At 40.7% G+C, this 18715-nt stretch overlaps 1 protein-coding gene across 1 annotated transcript in view; it reads right to left on the reverse strand.

The window, feature by feature from the left end:
- Positions 1 to 18715, reverse strand: part of LOC101742684 (inactive dipeptidyl peptidase 10) — a 135301-nt gene that overhangs the window by 66792 nt on the left and 49794 nt on the right. The window contains exon 3 of the mRNA XM_012691014.4: positions 17933 to 18140. Coding sequence (XP_012546468.3) covers positions 17933 to 18140 — 208 coding nt within the window. The remainder of the gene's footprint in view (positions 1 to 17932; positions 18141 to 18715) is intronic.

Genomic DNA, 18715 nt, shown 5'->3' on the forward strand with positions numbered 1-18715 from the left:
ATAGTTATAACCGCTGTCCCACCCTTCAAACAGAACCACCCACAGAAATACACCACTGCTTCACGGCAGAAATAGGCAGGGTGATGGTACCCGTGCGGTCGATGGCACTATACGGAGCACCCCTCTCGTGCCACGTCCTTACCCACGAGAACGACGCCGTGCTGCGACGCCGGCAGCGCGCGATCGCAGTCAAAGTTATTCAAGGATACCTCACAGTCTCCTACGAGGCGGCGCGCCCTAGCGCAAGTGCAGCCGGAGCGCGGGGGCTCCAATCTCGGCAGTCCGTGCTGGAGGCGTGGTCTCGTCGTTTGGCGGACCCGTCGGCCGGCCTCCGTACCGTCGAGGCGATCTGCCCGGTTCTCGCGGACTGGGTAGGCCGCGACCGCGGAAGTCTCACCTCCGGCTACCTGTGCAGACTCACAAGACATTTTACCACCATGGAAACTTCTTACCGCAACAAATCTTACCAGCCACCACGCAAACTACAATTTTACGGGTTCCACCTCTCCTACACGATGTTACTCCCACACTGAGGAAGCCAACCGCGAACACTTGTCAAGCACGCACAAGCACGCACTTCACCGGAAAAACCTGCATCCGCCAGCGGGACCCGAACACCGCCGCATCGCCAGACACGAACGCACCGGACGTCTTATCTTACAGGTCACGACGACTTCAGATGTGTCCATTTTTCTTCCCCACGGAAACTTGCTTGCTTTCTTGTTTGCTTGCTTGCTGGAGCCCGAAGTCATCGAACGTGTAATGTTATTGGTATTGAATCTAGTAGATTCTAAAATTTCAGCGACAATTCACAGTCTCATGTCCTGGTTTTACTGCACTAGTGCCATGTAACTCTAGCAGAAGTCAGCCGCTTAAAATAATTCTTGTCGGAACTACCCACTCGTCATGACAGATCCATTATTGCGATCGAAGTTTCACTTGAGATTTGCACTTGCCTTAATTTCTTGCAATAGCTTGTTACGTGTTGTATTTCCGCTAGTAAATGCCATGTGATGAAGTCGACAGTCAAACTGGGCAACATGAGCCAGAACGTAAGATGTGACGATTTCTTCGTGGCTCAGATCTTCCATCGAGGTAACAGAGACGTTATTACACGACTTACGTATGCTGCATTCACGCTCTTGTGGCGTACCACTACTAGTATTCTGATCTGCATCATGTTTTTTTGCTGTACTTCGAACATGTTCAAACACGTCACGCCAGTGAGAGTAGAGTCCTGATCTCACTTCTGATGTCAGCACACGTCAGGGATGGCTAAGCGGTAGTTTCGTCATCACTCGTATTCGATTGAACTCAGTTTAGTCAATAAAACTTTTCAATCATAATTATTGAAACTCAACACACACAACTTTCACAATGACAGGATAAACTGACAGTTTCGTTGCACATACCGACAGACCGACTGACCGACTGACTGACTGACAGAGACTTACTGACTAAGACGGACGGAATTACTGTCTGACACGGAATTGCCACGACTCTGTCCACGTACCGCCATTTTATACTGTGGCGTTACGGAGTCTACCCTTCGTTTTGTGATATTTATCAAAACAACATTTCATCATTTAAAATAATAATCAAAACCACCGTCTTAATATTACTAAAGTCGTTATCCACGACAACTAAAAGTCGTTATCCACGACATATATATATATATATATATTTTTTATATTGCTTAGATGGGTGGACGAGCTAACAGCCCACTTGGTGTTAAGTGGTTACTGGAGCCCATAGACATCTATAACGTCAATGCGCCACCCACCTTGAGATATAGGTTCTAAGGTCTCAGTATAATTACAACGGCTGCCCCACCCTTGAAACCGAAACGCATTACTGCTTCACGGCAGAAATAGGCAGGGTGGTGATACCTACCCATGCGGACTCACAAGAGGTCTTACCACCAGTAATTACGCAATGTATATTCCATATATTACCTCACGAATTGACCCATTAATGTACGAAGAACTTAATGGTTGTAGTGTGTACTGTGAGCACGGACGGGCTAGTACTAGAATCCTGTTTATTTCTGTCACGAAGCCTTCAGATCACATCTCTTAAGGCTGGCGGTAATCAAGTAGTGATATTTATAGTTTCCGGTAGCTACTTAATACTAGGTGGGTCATGAGGTTGTTCAACCGCCTATTCTAAAAAAAAAAGAAAAAATACGAACATAATTACCCTTTTTTGTTGTCATTACTCCACAATTCCTTTAACAATAACCTATTAAAAAATCAATATATTTAATTCCTTCAATGGTTCCAAAAATAGTTTTTGCAAGCTCTAAACTTATTCTGAAGATAGCTTTTTTTTATGATTGAAGAATTACTGGTGGCCCGGAGGCCTTTCCAGTTTCACCAGGACAGGTGGGCGAGCAAAGGCTCAGCCAGGAGGCGTGAGATTTGCTAACAGCTGCCCGAGCGCCTCCGAAGGAGACTTAACAACTCAAGAGCAGCTGCTTCGCGAATGAATCTACTACCGGATCGGAATCGTGACCCCCTGAGAAGATCCGGCGCAAAACTCAGCGGGCTGATGCATGGGTTAGGTTGCACGTCGACCTCTTTGTCGAGTTCGACGAGTGCGGTTACCGGGGTTCCTAAGCCTGATCCTAGTGTTAGAGCTGAAGGCGTCTAATGCAAAGGTTATTGGATCTTATGAATCCATAAGGACGTGTATCTGAAGATAGTTCTTACCGACTCTTAGCTAGCAAATAGGACAGAAGTGGGTAAGTTTTAAACAGAAGAATCAAAAGTTTTTATTAAGTTGTTTTAACCGCTGTTTTTGACCCGGTTTGCAAACCAATGAACTTGAGTCTTCACCTCATGTAATTCAAAGTCACCTGCAGTGGAATCCAGTACAATGATTGAACTTAATGTTATCCAAGCGTTTATTCTTGGCAATAATACACATCTAATTCGATTGAATACGGCATAGCAATTGGTTAAACTTGGTTGGAGGCGGGCCAAGATGATGGCAAACAACCGATATTGGAGTGTCCAACTGGGTCACGTGGCCAATTATTTGGGGATCCCGGCACGTGTGCGAAGCGAGAGCACTAAGCGGTGACCTTTTAAATTCAACGAGGTTTAATTGAATACGCAGTTTAGAAAAGGGCACATCTCTGAAAATGTAAAATGTTCAGCAAATGAAAGAAAAACTGATTATTTTCTAAAGCAGTGTAAATTTTAAGATATTAACTTTTGAGATATATTTTAGTGTTAATTATCAATTGAAAATTACTGTGGGTGTAGGTAAGCCCAAAAACTACATGTATATGAAAAAACGTATTTGACAAAATATGCGACATGTGCCCTTTTCGAAATTGCATATTCAATTGCAAACTTCAATTATGCAGAAGTTGCTGAAGACCTTGACATATTAACTGAGCTGATTTAATTTATAGATTAGAAAGATTTGTTATTTAAGTTTAATAAAAATCAATAAAATGTCATCATTTTAATCATCGTTTAAAACGTCTTTTGTCGACCACGAATAGAAATAAATTGGTGACTTAATTAGTAACTATACTGAGACCTTGGCAATTAATTAGTAACTATACTGAGACCTTGGCAGGACATGTGGTTCGAATGGAGAGTACCAGAATGCCGAGACAATTGCTCTATGGCAAATCAGAGGGCCGCAGAAGTCGTGGCAGACCCAAACTCCGATGGTTGGATGGGGTGGAGCGCGACCTTAAAAATATCGGCGTTAAGAACTGGAAGGACAAGCCCTGAACAGAGCAGTCTGGAGAGACATACTGGACCAGGCTAAGGCCCACCCTGGGCTGTAAGGCCTAAGATGATGATGATGATACTGAGACCTTGAACGTATATCTCAAGGTGGGTGGCGCATTTACGTTGTAGATTTCTATGGGCTTCAGTAACCACCTAACACCAGGTGGGCTGTGAGCTATTCCACCCATTTAAGCAAAAAAAAAAATACAAATCTGACGTGATTCTCTAAAATTCCGTAAATAACTAAACTTGTTGCCGGACGCATTAGTATATTTAATATTGAGATACTTGGGAAGTTTAAGTTGGTGGTCCGCAATTTTCCCGGGTTCCGCGGTCGAGGGCATTAGGATACACAAGTTAATTTAGCAAACGGGAGAAAGTTACGGCATAGCAGCTGAGTGTGGCTGCCGTTCACTTCATAAACTTAATTCACTTCGTCAGGACGTTAGGATTGGTAGGATAGTTTACAGGCCAGCACGAGTTGATATCGCCATCATGCCTATACGTGCCGCGAAGCCGTTCTAGTTTACTGGTGGTAGGACCTGTTGTGAGTCCGCGCGGGTAGGTACCACCGCCCCGCCTATTTCTGCCGTGAAGCAGTAATGCGTTTCGGTTAGAAGGGTGGGGAAGCCGTTGTAACTATACTGAGACTTATAACTTATATCTCAAGGTGGGTGGCGTATTTACGTTGTGGGTGTCTATGGGCTCCAGTAACCACTTAAAACCAGGTGGGCTGTGAGCTCGTCCACCCATCTGAGCAATAAAAAATAAATAAATAAAAACATATTATATGTATATGTTTTTCACTGGAATGGTACACCGCGTAGTAGTAGTGCGTAGTACTGCGCGTAGTTCGTTTCCAAATGATTCTTGTCCACCTGATGGTTGTCTGGAAGAGATCGCTCTTAGCGATAAGACCGCCAATTGTACTTTTTTGTGTTTAATGTATTGCACTGTTTATTTGTTTTTTGGTGTACAATAAAGAATACTCTCTCTCTCTCTTATGTTCTGGAGCTCGCTCAATATCAGGCGAGCCGGGAGTTTACTTATATCTTAGCTATCAAGCTTTTTTTTTTGGTCAGGAGGAAATCGCCGGACTCCCGCTCTCCACTGTGGATGGCGGAGCATGTCGGAGTCGAACCGACTAAAACCTCCTGTCGCTCAACAACCAACGTCCAAACCTCACATGAGACATAACTCATGAAGAGACAAAGGGGGAAGCGAAGCGCTTAGGGCGGAGCACATCTCTCCCGTCACCTCTCCTCCTCGGGACGCCGGACCGGCGGTCGTTGGCACCACGACCCGACCAGCCCTCTCGGTCGGCAGGCTATCCAGAGCCCGCCTAGATGGCGCTGGTTAGAATGGGTTATCCTACGGAATACCCCGCTGGGTCAGAACTAGCGTGGATCGAGAATAGCCGGCTTTCTGTCACCCGGATGTTCTTGCGTAAAACGCGTGCAGAGCAGCTTGCACGTCGTCTTCTCAGGCCCCCTTCGCCGGTCCCCAGACCGACATGTGAGGTGGACTCGAAACACTTAAAGGGCCAAGGCTTGGGCGAGATCCGCCTCCCTGGCTCCCGCTCGACGGCGGCGGGCTTGTGCGTCTCCCACGCGCCCCGCCGCCTCCTTGAGAAGTTGAGCATTGGCTTCGATGACTCGTCGTCGCCGAGCATCGATGTAAATGTGTGTGGGCTCCAGTAACCACTAAACACCAGGTGGGCTGTGAGCTCGTCCACCCATCTAAGCAATAAAAAAAAGGTTGGTGTTCCTTACAAATAGACACAGCCCACTGAGTTTCTCGCCGGATCTTCTCGGTCGCGATTCCGATTCGGCGGTATATTCTGCGTAGCACTGCCCTTGCTGGGCTAATGTTAGCAAATTCTCTCAGATTGAGGCCGTGAGTTGACTAACCTGCCCGCACGTAGCTGGAATAACCTCTGAGGCTAGCAGCGCACAGGTAGGGAGAAAGGTCTTACTGCGAAAACGTTGCCTGATCGCAGCTTATTTAAAAGAGAAAGATTATAACACCACCAAACTGTCTTTATAAAAAAACTAGCTGAACCCGTCCGCTTCGCTGGGCATTTAAAATTAACATTGTTATTTTTCACCCCCACAAACATTCTCATAATTAACGCCCCCGCAACTAGTGTAGGGAGTCCAATACTCATATAAATATTAGCGTATCCATTAAGTACATGTATTTTCTACATGGATACCAAGTTTCAAGTCAATCAGATGCATAGTACAGTAGTTATAACGGAACATCCGTAAAAACCACTGTAGATTTATATAAGATAATACAATATCTCGTCTTCTAAGATGCTAACTTAAAATTAATTTATATATGACTTGTGTCCGTACCTTTTGAATTAATTTGATTTAACACGAAAACTAAAATACTTTGAAAACAAAAGAAAGATAAATTTCCTTGGAAGTTCATCTTTATCCAAACTTCTCCGTATCATTCCGTAACATAATTACATGTACAGTCAAACACAAAAGGCAAGACAAATTCAAATCATTTAAACTTAATTAGGAATAGTTAATTAATTTTAGTCTGATTTCAAAAGATACGGACGCTCTCTCGCGGCTTTGTAATTAAAAAAGCAACTGGCGTTTTAATGAGTCTCAGTGTAGGAGCTCTACGTGAAATCGTAGCTTAGCAGGGCCGGATTTGAGGATTGTGTAGGGTCTGAGTACCTTTTAACAACTCAACTTTGAAATGAGGTATAATACGCATCTGTAATTCCATTGCCAAAAAAAGCCTAAACATCCCTGTCCCATGAGGGTGCCCTAACTTCATTTTCAGTTAGTGTAGGAAAAATATCAATATACATATATGTAAGTTGTCCTATTAAAACAGAATGCCTCTTCACGTATTAAGCCTACGCCTACATATCAGCCGCTTGCTGAGTTCAAAGTAAAAAAAGAGCTATGACGCAGTATAGGCCTATCTAATGTATGATAAAACTTTTTTTCATGGCCTTATTAATATTGAGTTCTCGAAACTTTTAAAGCCCATTAAAGAATGAAATGAATGAAGTCGTCGTGGCCTAAAGGATAAGACGTCCGTTGCATTCTTATCTAGCGATGCACCGGTGTTCGAATCCCGCAAGCGGGTACCAATTTTTCTAATGAAATACGTACTTGACGAATGTTCACGATTGACTTCCTAAGTGAAGGAATAACATTACTGGTGTAATAAAATTTGATGGTGGAATAGCATTTGCGTAATTACTGGTGGTAGGACCTCTTGTGAGTCCGCGCGGATAGGTACCACCACTCCGCCTATTTCTGCCGTGAAGCTATAATGCGTTTCGGTTTGAAGGGATTGACAGCCGTTGTAACTATACTGAGACCTTAGAACTTATATCTCAAGGTGGGTGGCGCATTTACGTTGTAAATGTTTATGGGCTCCAGGAACCACTTAACATCAGGTGGGCTCTGAGCTCGTCTACCCAGCTAAGCAATAAAAAGAAAAGAAAAAAAGTGTGCTTTACTGTTTGCGATCTCAACGGCTCACAGACCAGCTGATAAATTGACTGGATCGTAGTACTAAATTAGAAATGATTAACCCCCAAATATTATACAAATCTGGGCGCAGAACGAAATGCAGCCCTTTTCATCGTATCTTTAATTCAACTGCAGTGTCACTTGACGCTCAAGTCAATTAGCACTCTGTGACATTCGAGTTAGCTGAGCAATTTATAAATCCGCTAATTGTCGCTTCAATTTTTATTCCTTGGAAACAGTTTTCAATATGTCGTCTCAACTTTTATTAGCTACGATGAGGAGATGAGTTTTATTTTTGAATATTGCATGGACGGGTGATCATGTCTTTTTTATATTGCTTAGACGGGTGGACGAGCTCACAGCCCACCTGGTGTTAAGTGGTTACTGGAGCCCATAGACATCTACAACGTAAATGCGCCACTCACCTTGAGATATAGGTTCTAAGATCTCAGTATATTTACAACGGCTGCCCTACCCTTCAAATCGAAACGCATTACTGCTTGGTAATCTCTATTGTGTTGTTCATTGACCGTCCTTAACGTAGGATGCGGATGATACATCATCGAAAGAAGCAAAAATTACCAACATACCACTCCTATTTAGAGCAGGAATCTGTGAATAAGGTCGTATTTATATATTAATACGTGAAGCAAAAACTTTGTATCCCTTTTTACGAAAATTGCGCGGACGGAGGAGTACGAAATTTTCCACACTTATAGAGAATATAGAGAAGAAGTGCACAATGCTAATATTTTTTTTAAAATAATGCATAAAAGATACATTAAATCAATAAAGAAAACATTACACACACTACATACCATGTATTTGACGTACACACGCATGCATACTATTTATTGTCAAACTTTTGTTCTTGACGTCTATTGACAAATTGAGAATAGATTAATTATTTTTTGTCTTTGTTAATATTTTTATAGTGTAGTCTTGGCGAAATTTGTGATTATAGAAGTATAAAATACAATCATAATAGTGTACAAACCTACAATTCCAACTAATTATAGTCGAATTTCGACTACTGCGGGACCTCTAGTCCTAATATAATATGTTTAGATAAATAACATTTTCGTTACTACAAGAAACTATTTCTAATAACGTAAAAGTCGAAAGTATAAACGAAATTATTCAACATAAGCCTTACTTACGACCGAGTCCCCGGGAATGTTTTATTTCCCCGATAAAATTTATAATTCAGTCGCTTCTAAGATGTCTGGCTTGTGTAGGTAATAATAATAGAAGAGTTAGAGTGTATACTCTTTTATTACCCCAGTCCACCAGTAAAGCCTGAACGTTCTCCGCCAGACATCACTATCGTAAACATGCAATATAACAATTTATTTAAATTGCTCGTGTGTCACTTTTCTTACATCGATAAAACTATGATGAAAAATCTTGAAATGCCAACAGCAACTGTAATTTCAAGAGTAAATAAAGCCACCATTCGTTTTTATGGATATGCCTATTAGATATGACGGATGGGCTGGTTTCATGGTGTTTATAAAATGATGTCTTCAGCGTTGCTGACGCCATTATCTTCATCATTATCATTGCCTTCCATAGTGACAGTAATTAAGACTCACTTTTCCGTTTCCGATTCGGCCGGAATCGTAGTACGTTTTTTAAGCTATTGCATAGATTTCATCGCGGGCCTTGAGCGCGGCGGAATCGTGAAATTCCGTAACGAAAAAAACCTTCCACCCCTCACTACGCCTACTATGTAGCTCGCGTTCAACACATTCACACGTTGCGCTTGTGTAGTGTTTAAAGTAAGAAGTCTAAACACCGATTTATGTACTGTCAAAATATGTGATATAATTTCGTGGGTAACACAATGATAGCGCGATTCAGCTTTTGCGTCAAGCGCCATCTATCGGCGACAAACGGAATTGTAAAATAGAAAATAATATCACATTACAATGCGTTGGGCGTGCCATTGTCTATCGCTTAGTCGGATAATTTTATTACTACTCCTACTACTCATTCAGTAATTGGAGTGGCATAAAAATAAACTAGCTAAACCGTTGATTCTGGGCGAATGAGAGTTAGAACTAGCATCCAAAGGCGTGTCTCTATCCCATGTAGCGCCCTCTAGTGAGTGCGCGGTCAAAATGGAATGCTCACAATGTAGCAGATTCATTGAAAGTTAGCCCACTGAGTTTCTCGCCGGATCTTATTTTATTGTTGTTTTAATATTAGATTATTATTGTCGATTAAAAATTGCATAAGTTGATAAAAAATGCTATGCCATAGCTTTACCGCGGCAGTCCCCGAGTGCCACACGTCTTTTTTTGTCCTACATGAGCTGATATCATTGAGAGGCTATATCAGCGTAACCCTAACGTGTAAGTGAGTTCTAGGGGCTCAAACCAGAAGGCGTTGCTAACACTGGCCCTAGCAAGAACAGTGCTTCGCAGAATCTTTTCGCTGGTGGTAAGACCTCTTGTGAGTCCGCACGGGTAGGTACCACCACCCCGCCTATTTTCTGCCGTGAAGCAGTAATGCGTTTCGTTTTGAAGGGTGGGGTAGCCGTTGTAACTATACTGAGACCTTGTGCGAACTAGCTCATAGGCACACACCCACTTTTACAGGTGGTAGGACGTTTTGTGAGTCCGCGCGGGTAAGTACTACCACCCTGCCTATTTTGCCGTGAAGCAGTAATGCGTTTCAGTTTGAAGGGTGGAGCAGCCGTTGTAACTATACTTGAGACTCATACTATACTTGAGACCTTAGAACTCGTATATCAAAGTGGATAGCGCATTTACATTCTTGATATCTATGGGCTTTTGTAATCACTTAACATCAAGTGAACAGTCAGCTCATCCACGCAGATCAGTAAAAAAATATAAATCCTGTGTTTGTGAGTCCGTAATTGGCTTAAAGAATGTCATTACAAATTTACGACACATTTGGGTTTGACGAATTCCAAGAGTGGCTTTACCATGAGATCATACGCTCAATACTATTAAGATCGTCGTAGCGTAACGGATAAGACGTCCGGTGCATTCGTGTTGAGCGATGCACCGGTGTTCGAATCCCGCAGGCGGGTACCAATTTTTCTAATGAAATACGTACTCAACAAATGTTCACGATTGACTTCCACGGTGAAGGAATAACATCGTGTAATAAAAATGAAACCCGCTAAATTATAATTTGCGTAATTACTGGTGGTAGGACCTCTTGTGAGTCCGCGCGGGTGGGTACCACCGCCCTGCCTATTTCTGCCGTGAAGCAGTAATGCGTTTCGGTTTGAAGGGTGGGGCAGCCGTTGTAACTACTGAGACCTTAAAACTTATATCTCAAGGTGGGTGGCGCATTTACGTCGTGGATGTCTATGGGCTTCAGTAACCACTTAACACCAGGTGGGCTGTGAGCTCGTCCACCCATCTAAGCAATAAAAAAAAAAAGATATAGTAAGTATGTTAACTGAAACCAGACCATTGAAAATTGAACCAAAATACCATATTAAAGGTCAGGTTTAATTTAAATAAGCCACCCTCCAATGTCATTTTATTTTTATGTTTAACTGCCGGCTATAAAAGCTAAGTAGATCTCATAGAGTAAGCAATAAAACAGAATCGAAATATATTAGTAGGTATTTATTTCTTACTATCGATTGACAAATGGGATGTCCGATAGATAATGGAGGATTAGTTGCTTTTAATTACTCTCATCTGTGATTGGACGTCCCAGTAGTAATTTTGGCAGGTACAGAAAGACAAAGCGTTCTCAAGTTGTGTGGTGTCTAGAAATCTTTTTTTCTGGTGGTAGGACCTCTTGTGAATCTGCGCGGGTAGGTACCACCACCTTTCTGCCGTGAAGCAGTACTTGAGACCTTATAACTTATATCTCCGGTGGGAGCGCATTTACGGTGTAGGTGTCTATCAGCTCTAGTAACCACTTAACACCAGGTGGACTGTGAGCTCGTCCACCCATCTAAGCAATAATAAAAAAGTGTGTCTCAGGAGTCGAACAGTCCAAAATACGCTATGAAGAAAAATTAAACGTCACGTCTGGTTCATTGATTGCATGACCTTTTATGTGCTCTGTACTTGACATTTAGCATCATTGGTCGTAATTTAAAGTAGACACGATGAAGATACTTTCTGAATTATTAAAGGGATTGGAATAAATGTTATATCGAAAGCGAGGCTGAAGTTGGAGGTCATTATTTATGAATGCCTGCCATATATTCCTCTGCGAAGCAAAGGTCTGGTAAAGACCCGGGATGAAGACTTTTTATTGAATCCTCGTTCAATTGTAGTAGGTCAATTATGCACCAGTTTTATTGGCCAAAATGACCGAGCGAGATAGCTCCTGTTTTTTTTTTTTATTGATATATTTTACTGGTGGTAAGACCTGTTGTGAGTCTGCACCACCCTGCCTATTTCTGCCGTGAAGCAGTAATGCGTTTCGATTTGAAGGGTGGGGCAACCGTTGTAACTGTAACTATACTGAGATCTTAGAACTTATATCTCAAGGTGGGTGGCGCATTTACGTTGTAGTTGTCCATGGGCTCCAGTAACCACTTAACACCAGGTGGGCTGTGAGTTCGTCCACCTATCTAAACAATAAAAAAAAAAGTGGGTGAAGGAGCTTGTGAGCTCGTAACTATACTTACTAACTGTACTTGAGACCGTATAACTAACTATACTTGAGACCTTAGAACTTATATCTCAAAGTCAACGGCCGTCTGGTGTAGTGGTAAGTGACATGGTCACTACACAAGGGGGTCGCGGGTTCGAATCCCGCCAAGGGAAGATATTTGTATGATAAATATAAATGTCTTTTCCAGGGTTATGGATGTATATTAAATATGTGTATGTGTATAATAAAAATCTTACATTTATTTCCGTTATCTGGTACCTGTAACACAAGTTCTTTACGAACTTATCACGGGACCAGTTAACGTGGTGTGACTGTTAGTAAATATTTATTATTTATTTATTTATTATTATTTATTTATAAAGTAGGTGGCGGCATTTACGTTGTAGATTTCTATGGGCTCCAGTATCCACTTAACAACTAGGTGGGCTGTGAGGTCATCCACCAATCTAAGCAAGGAAAATAAAAAAAAATTGTAGGTAGCCACTTTCTAGCCTGCGGTCCGCCGCACGAGGACCGCGTGACAAACAAACGTGACAACACGATTTTTCCGTAACGTGCAGGACAATTTTCCGAACCAGTGAACCTATGTCGATTTTCAATAAAGCAATATGAAAAGGAATTTTTATTGGTTATTCTCGAAAATGCCCGGAATTCTGCATGTGACCTAACATGGTTTCTATTTTCTAAATGTTTATTGTCTATGCTAATGTAGTAAGTAGTATTTGTCATGGTTTGACGCGATTCGTGGAGATTATTAAAACTACTTTTACGGCTTTAATCTCGTAATAGTCATTAATGACCACAAAAACTGTAAAATATTCGCAACGTCGGACCGAAGGCAGGCTGGCTTTGCATCTGGTATTGCTGAGGTTCATGGGCGACGGTAACTACTCACCATCAGGTGGGCCGTATGCTCGACTGCCTTTTTTTTCTTAGATGGTTGGACGAGCTCACAGCCCACCTGGTGTTAAGTGGTTACTGGAGCCCATAGACATCTACAACGTAAATGTGCCATCCACCTTGAGATATAAGTTCTAAGGTCTCAGTATAGTTACAACGGCTGCCCTACCCTTCAGACCGAAACGCATTACTGCTTCACGGCAGAAATAGATAGGGCGGTGGTACCTACCCGCGCGGACTAACAAGAGGTCCTACCCCCAGTAATGCCTGCCTACAAGGACATTAAAAAATAAGATAATGACAGTAAAAAATTGCGAGATTAAACCGTCCAAGTTAAATTAGGTCTGAACAACATGACTGTAGGCGAAACTGTAGTCATATTCTATTACAGTTTTAACAAAAACTTATAACATAAAGAATTCGCTAAGCTGTTTCCAAAATAGCTCGTTTATACAATGCTCTATTACTAAGTTGATCAAAAACTCAAACCAGTAGTTTATTCTTCTTTTTCTTCAAATGTCAAAACTTATGATCATGTTGGACGTACTCCGTATAACGGTTTTGAAGTTTAGGGAATTGTGGACTAGCATAAAGTCGCGAGCTATAGTCACTGGAAAGTGAAGCCAACATCTTAAAAACAAAAAAATTATTTCTAAGGTGGGTGGACGATCTCACGGCCCACCTGGTGTTAAGTGGTTACTGGAGCCCATAGACATCTACGACGTAAATGCGCCAACCACCTTGACATATCAGTTTTAAGGTCTCAAGTATAGTTACAACAGCTGCCCCCCTTTCAAACCGAAACGCATTACTGCTTCACGGCAAAAATAGGCAGGGTGGTGGAACCTACCCGCGCGGACTCACAATAGGTCCTACCACCAATAAGTTCCTGTTCTGTTCCCAGGTCTACAGAGATAACTCTTCCACTCTTGGAATCGGAGCGCATGACTGCTTCTCGGTACAATTACGTCTGTAGGCAGCGGCTTGGCTTTGCCCCTGGCATTGCTGACGTCAATGAGCGACGGTAACCGCTTACCATCAGGTGGACCGTAAGCTCGTCTGCGTGCAAAGGCAATAAAAAAGAGAGAGATATACCTCAAAAAATGCAACTGGGGGTCAATACGCCTACTACAATATGTCTACTTTGTAGATGTCTATGGGCTCCAGTAACCACTTAACACCAGGTCGGCTGTGAGATCGTCCACGCATCTAATCAATAAAAAAAAGAAACTTGGACAGTGAGACTCTTTGTTCATAGGCAACATTAAATAGAACAGATCCGTCCTTCATATGAGTCGACTATTATCAAAGCCGGCAATGTGACTTTTGGACAATTATTGGTAAATCAGAAAAACGAATTATTGACTTTGTATTCCATTGGCAGTCACCAAACTCTTCTGAACGACATCTTAGATAAATAACAGATTAAGTATTAACCTTTATTTAATGCAGGTTTTGAACCGTATTCTTTGAAGGAGACGATTATATTCAAATCAATCTGTATTGACATATCAATAACATTTTTTTGTCCAAATGCACAGATTGCCACCTTTGATAATAGACGACTCATATGCGCAAACACTGGTGAACCCTCTTTGAATTTATCGTAGTTGGATAAAATATCTGATAAATTTTTGATGAAAGTACACAGAAAAAAATCAGATTAGTGTTGAGCAAGGCACCCTTGTCACGCGGCCACAAACATTTGTCTTGTGTTCGTTCGAAGCTCTGTGGGTAGTTCGATGTAGGTATATAAAATAAACAATCCACAATAGAATAACAATATTATTTATATACGCTTTATCGAAACACGACGAGAGACACATAATGATATTGAACGTTTTTTTCGACTGTTTATGTTTCTTTCTAGTCTTTGTAGGCTTATTTAAGGATCATTAATGCTCATCGATGCTCATGTACTTAAGTAATGCCAGTTGACTCACTGCCTATAGTCTAGAAGTCTTCTCAAATCGCCTTTAAAAAATTATTTATAACTTTGTTTCCTTCAAACGAGATTCAAAAATAGTTTTTTTGAGAGTCATATATTTATTTTTTTGTTTAATGATTGGTAACACAAACAGTAGAACATAAATCAACTGTAACTTTGTTAGTTTTCCAATGACAGCACTAGAGCGCATTATGCGGCATAATGCTCAACGTTGAATGTTCCAACTACAGCAACGCCCCGCACAATCGAGCACTCTCAAAAGTACTGCTCTCGCGTGATACTCGCAATCGATACCGACTCAGTGACAGAAAATTGACAAGTGTTTTTTCTTTAAGTTGGCATTGATCGAAATTTTGTTTATATTATCGTTAGTAATCTATATATTAATACGTAAAGCAAAAACTTTGTATCCCTTTTTACGAAAATTGCGTGGACGGAGGAGTATGAAATTTTCCACACTTGTACAGAATATAGAGAAGAAGTGCACAATGCTAATATATTTTTTAAATGATACATAAAAGATAATTAAATCAATAAAGAAAACATTACACACACTACATACCATGTATTTGACGCACACACGCATGCATACTATTTATTTATTGTCAAACTTTTGTTCTTGACGTCTGTGGTCAAATTGAGAATAGATTAAATATTGTTTATCTTTATTAATATTTTTTATAGTGTAGTCTTGGCGAAATTTGTGATTATAGAAGTATAAAAGACAATCATAATAGTGTACAAAATTACAATTCCAATTAATTATAGTCGAATTTCGACTACTGCGGGACCTCTAGTATTATTTAATGTTGAAAAAAATTGTAAGGCTTTCGTTTCGTCGTGGTTTCTTAGAAATAATCAATGTTAATTAAAACTGTGCTAACTTAGCGCACTCTGCTGATGCATTTGAAAACTAATTCACGTTCCAATTAAGCTTCAGCATAATTCGGCATTGTGCTTCACTGAGTCGCATTATGCTGTGTAATTGGAAAACTACCTATAACAGCAGTCAATCTCAACACGCATTAAATAAAAGCAAACCAAAAAAATAATAATGAAAGCATGCGTGTTTTTTTTAGTTTTTTTTTATTGCATAGATGGGTGGCCGAGCTCACAGTTCACCTGGTGTGAAGTGGTTACCGAAGCCAATAGACATCTACAACGTAAATGCGCCACCCACCTTGAGATATAAGTTCTAAGGTCTCAAATATAATTACAACGGCTGCTTCACTTACTTAGGTATCTCCGGTAACTAATTCCTGAGATCGTCTTCTGCAGCTATTGCGTTGTGGTAATTGAGCGTGGACTCAATTTATTGTTTTGAGATATTTATTTTACCTTTATATCAGTCTTTCCCAAAGTGGGCGATAATGCCCACTTGTAGGCGCTGCAAGCCTAAAGGGGGGCGGTAGGAGACCCAGAAAAATAATGGGGGCATTGTCTAGAGGCTTGGGAGGCGAATTGTAATGTCATTTAAGACTCTTACTCTTAACTGAGCTCTCGCTATAGTGATTTTTCAGTAGATGAAAAATGTGGGCGCTAAAAATGAATTTAGTCTCAAAGTGGGCAGTAGACAAAATAAGTTTGGAAGCCCCTGCTCTATGATAAATTAAATACTTAATATAAGAGGAATATAAAATTGTTACGTTGCTCTTGGTGGCTGGATTTGAAAGAGAAAAAGTGTCATGGCGGATGAAAGTGTCATGAGCTTTTGACGTTCAGAAACTGAACAGCAGAATAAAAATAAGCGTATCCTCGTACGATTATTCGTATAACGATTATTCTTATATAAATTTCTCCTGTCTTAAAAAAACGCATGCCCCATTATGAGTGAGGTTTGCTTAACAATGGCCGCTATTCAATTCTCAATCTCTCGTCTACAGCGTATTCAGAATGTCATTGCGTCTCTAAGATTTCTTAATTTGGCTGTCAACAAAATGTCATCGTTGACTGGAAAATGAACCGACGGTTTCGCTTTTAAGTTCCATTAAGTACAATTAAGTTGATAATGGTGCGTTTAATTCTATTTACGTCGTCCTTAGTTTAGTAACTGGAAATCGTTTAATTTTAGGATAGTTTCGTAGTCTGATACCTTTTGTCTCGAACAAATAGAATCAGAGCTTTGAAAATTGATAGGTTAATTGATAATTCACCTTTTAAAAAACTCTTAAAACGAGAATATTATTATCTGTATTGAATTTCAGGGTTCCGTACGTTTCATGGTGAAATTGAATCTCGTAAGACCTCTCTGACTGTCGGAGTTCTGTCATCTATTACAGGCAATTTCTTATGCAATAAGCATTGAAAGCGAATAATCTTAGTACACACTTTCAGAAATTATTTAGTTACATTGAGTGTTATGTGCCTATAGACCATATTAGACCTTAAACCTTAAAACTGGGCTTAAACGCTATTTTTAGAACTTGCATGTGATGAAGGAGTACGAAGAAAAAGTACAAGTTTTTTTTTATTGCCCTTGTAGGCAGACGACCCACCTGATGGTGAGTTGTTACCGTCGCCTATGGACTTCAGCAATGCCAGGGGCAGAGCCAAGCCACTGCTTACCGCTGAAGTAACAAAAGATTGTTGCCCGTTTTCTCAAAATGACAAATTCTATCATATCCCCTTTATCCACTCATGTCTTCAATTCATGTAGTGTAATAAAAAGCAAAACTGCAAATTTCTAAAAAAAAATTGCATAATAATGCGCACAATGGGAGAAAAGATTTTCTTGATGCGTTGTGTTCTGATTTGAAAGTTTTTTTTTTTAATTCCTACCTAATCTGATAGTCTTGAGAGGCTATTTCAGCGTAACCTTAACTAGTAGGTGAGCTCACGGGGCTCAAACCTGACGACGTTGCTAACACGAACCCTACCAAGAACCGTGCTTCGCAGAATCTACCACCGGATCGGAAACGCGACCCACTGAGAAGATACGGCGAGAAACTCAGTGGGCTGTGTCTGAGGGTGATTTGAAAGGTTTTACAGTCGTAATATGATTGAAGTTTCAACCTCAAGGTGGGTGGTGGCTTTGTGATGTAGATACATATATGGGCTCCGTTAATTATTTATAATAACACGAGATTTATCTATTTAGGCAATGAAAAAAAATCCTGTTATATAATTAAAATTGGGTCATCGCGAGAGGTCTGCGACCTCGCGTTCTGTTTATATTACTTTGCGATATTTTACTTGCTTACCTGTTAACCAAGTTCCATTAAAGGGCTTGTAATGCTCAGCCAGTACATCTTGTAGGGTCGGACGCCTCCCCTTAATCCTGCCCCCGTCTCCTGCCGGCGTTAGGAGTACTATACTGAAGACGATGAGACCAAGGACAGCGGCGATCACAAGCAGAGCTATGAGGATGCCGCGCCAGTTACGTTGAGTCGGAGTAGAGGCGGCCAATTCCTGAAATAGAAAACTTACTTTAAGAATTGTCTCGAAATAAATTTGTATTAGACAAAAATTGTACTTATCTATACTAATATTATAAAGAGGAAAGATTTGTTTGTTTGTTTGTATTGAATAGGCTCTGAAACTAATGAACCGATCTGAAAAATTCTTTCACTGCTTGAAAGCTACACTATTCCCGAGTGACATAGGCCATAATATTTTTTGAAAAAAATTAGGAATCCTTACTAAAACTCCAATAATGTAACCCAACGTGTAAAAAAAATACCTAAAATATTCTTTACATCGCGTGCCTTGCGAAAACTATTGATGATAGAATAAAATATTGTAACTATTATAGTTATGCCGCAATAAGTGTTCTTTTATTTAAAAAAATAAAACAACGTCACGGAACGGAATGGAGCCGGAGTGGGCAGCTAGTTTAATAATAAACACATATGATTATTTTGTTCTATAATATTGATTGATTCATCAATGCAATGCCAAAGGTCAAGGCCTGCGAATTAGAAATTTCCGTAGAGAATTCGAGAAATCGTGTCAATTAAACATTCATTGGACGAATCTATTTGACT

The sequence above is a fragment of the Bombyx mori genome, chromosome 20 (assembly GCF_030269925.1).
Source record: "Bombyx mori chromosome 20, ASM3026992v2".
NCBI classification, from domain to species: domain Eukaryota; kingdom Metazoa; phylum Arthropoda; class Insecta; order Lepidoptera; family Bombycidae; genus Bombyx; species Bombyx mori.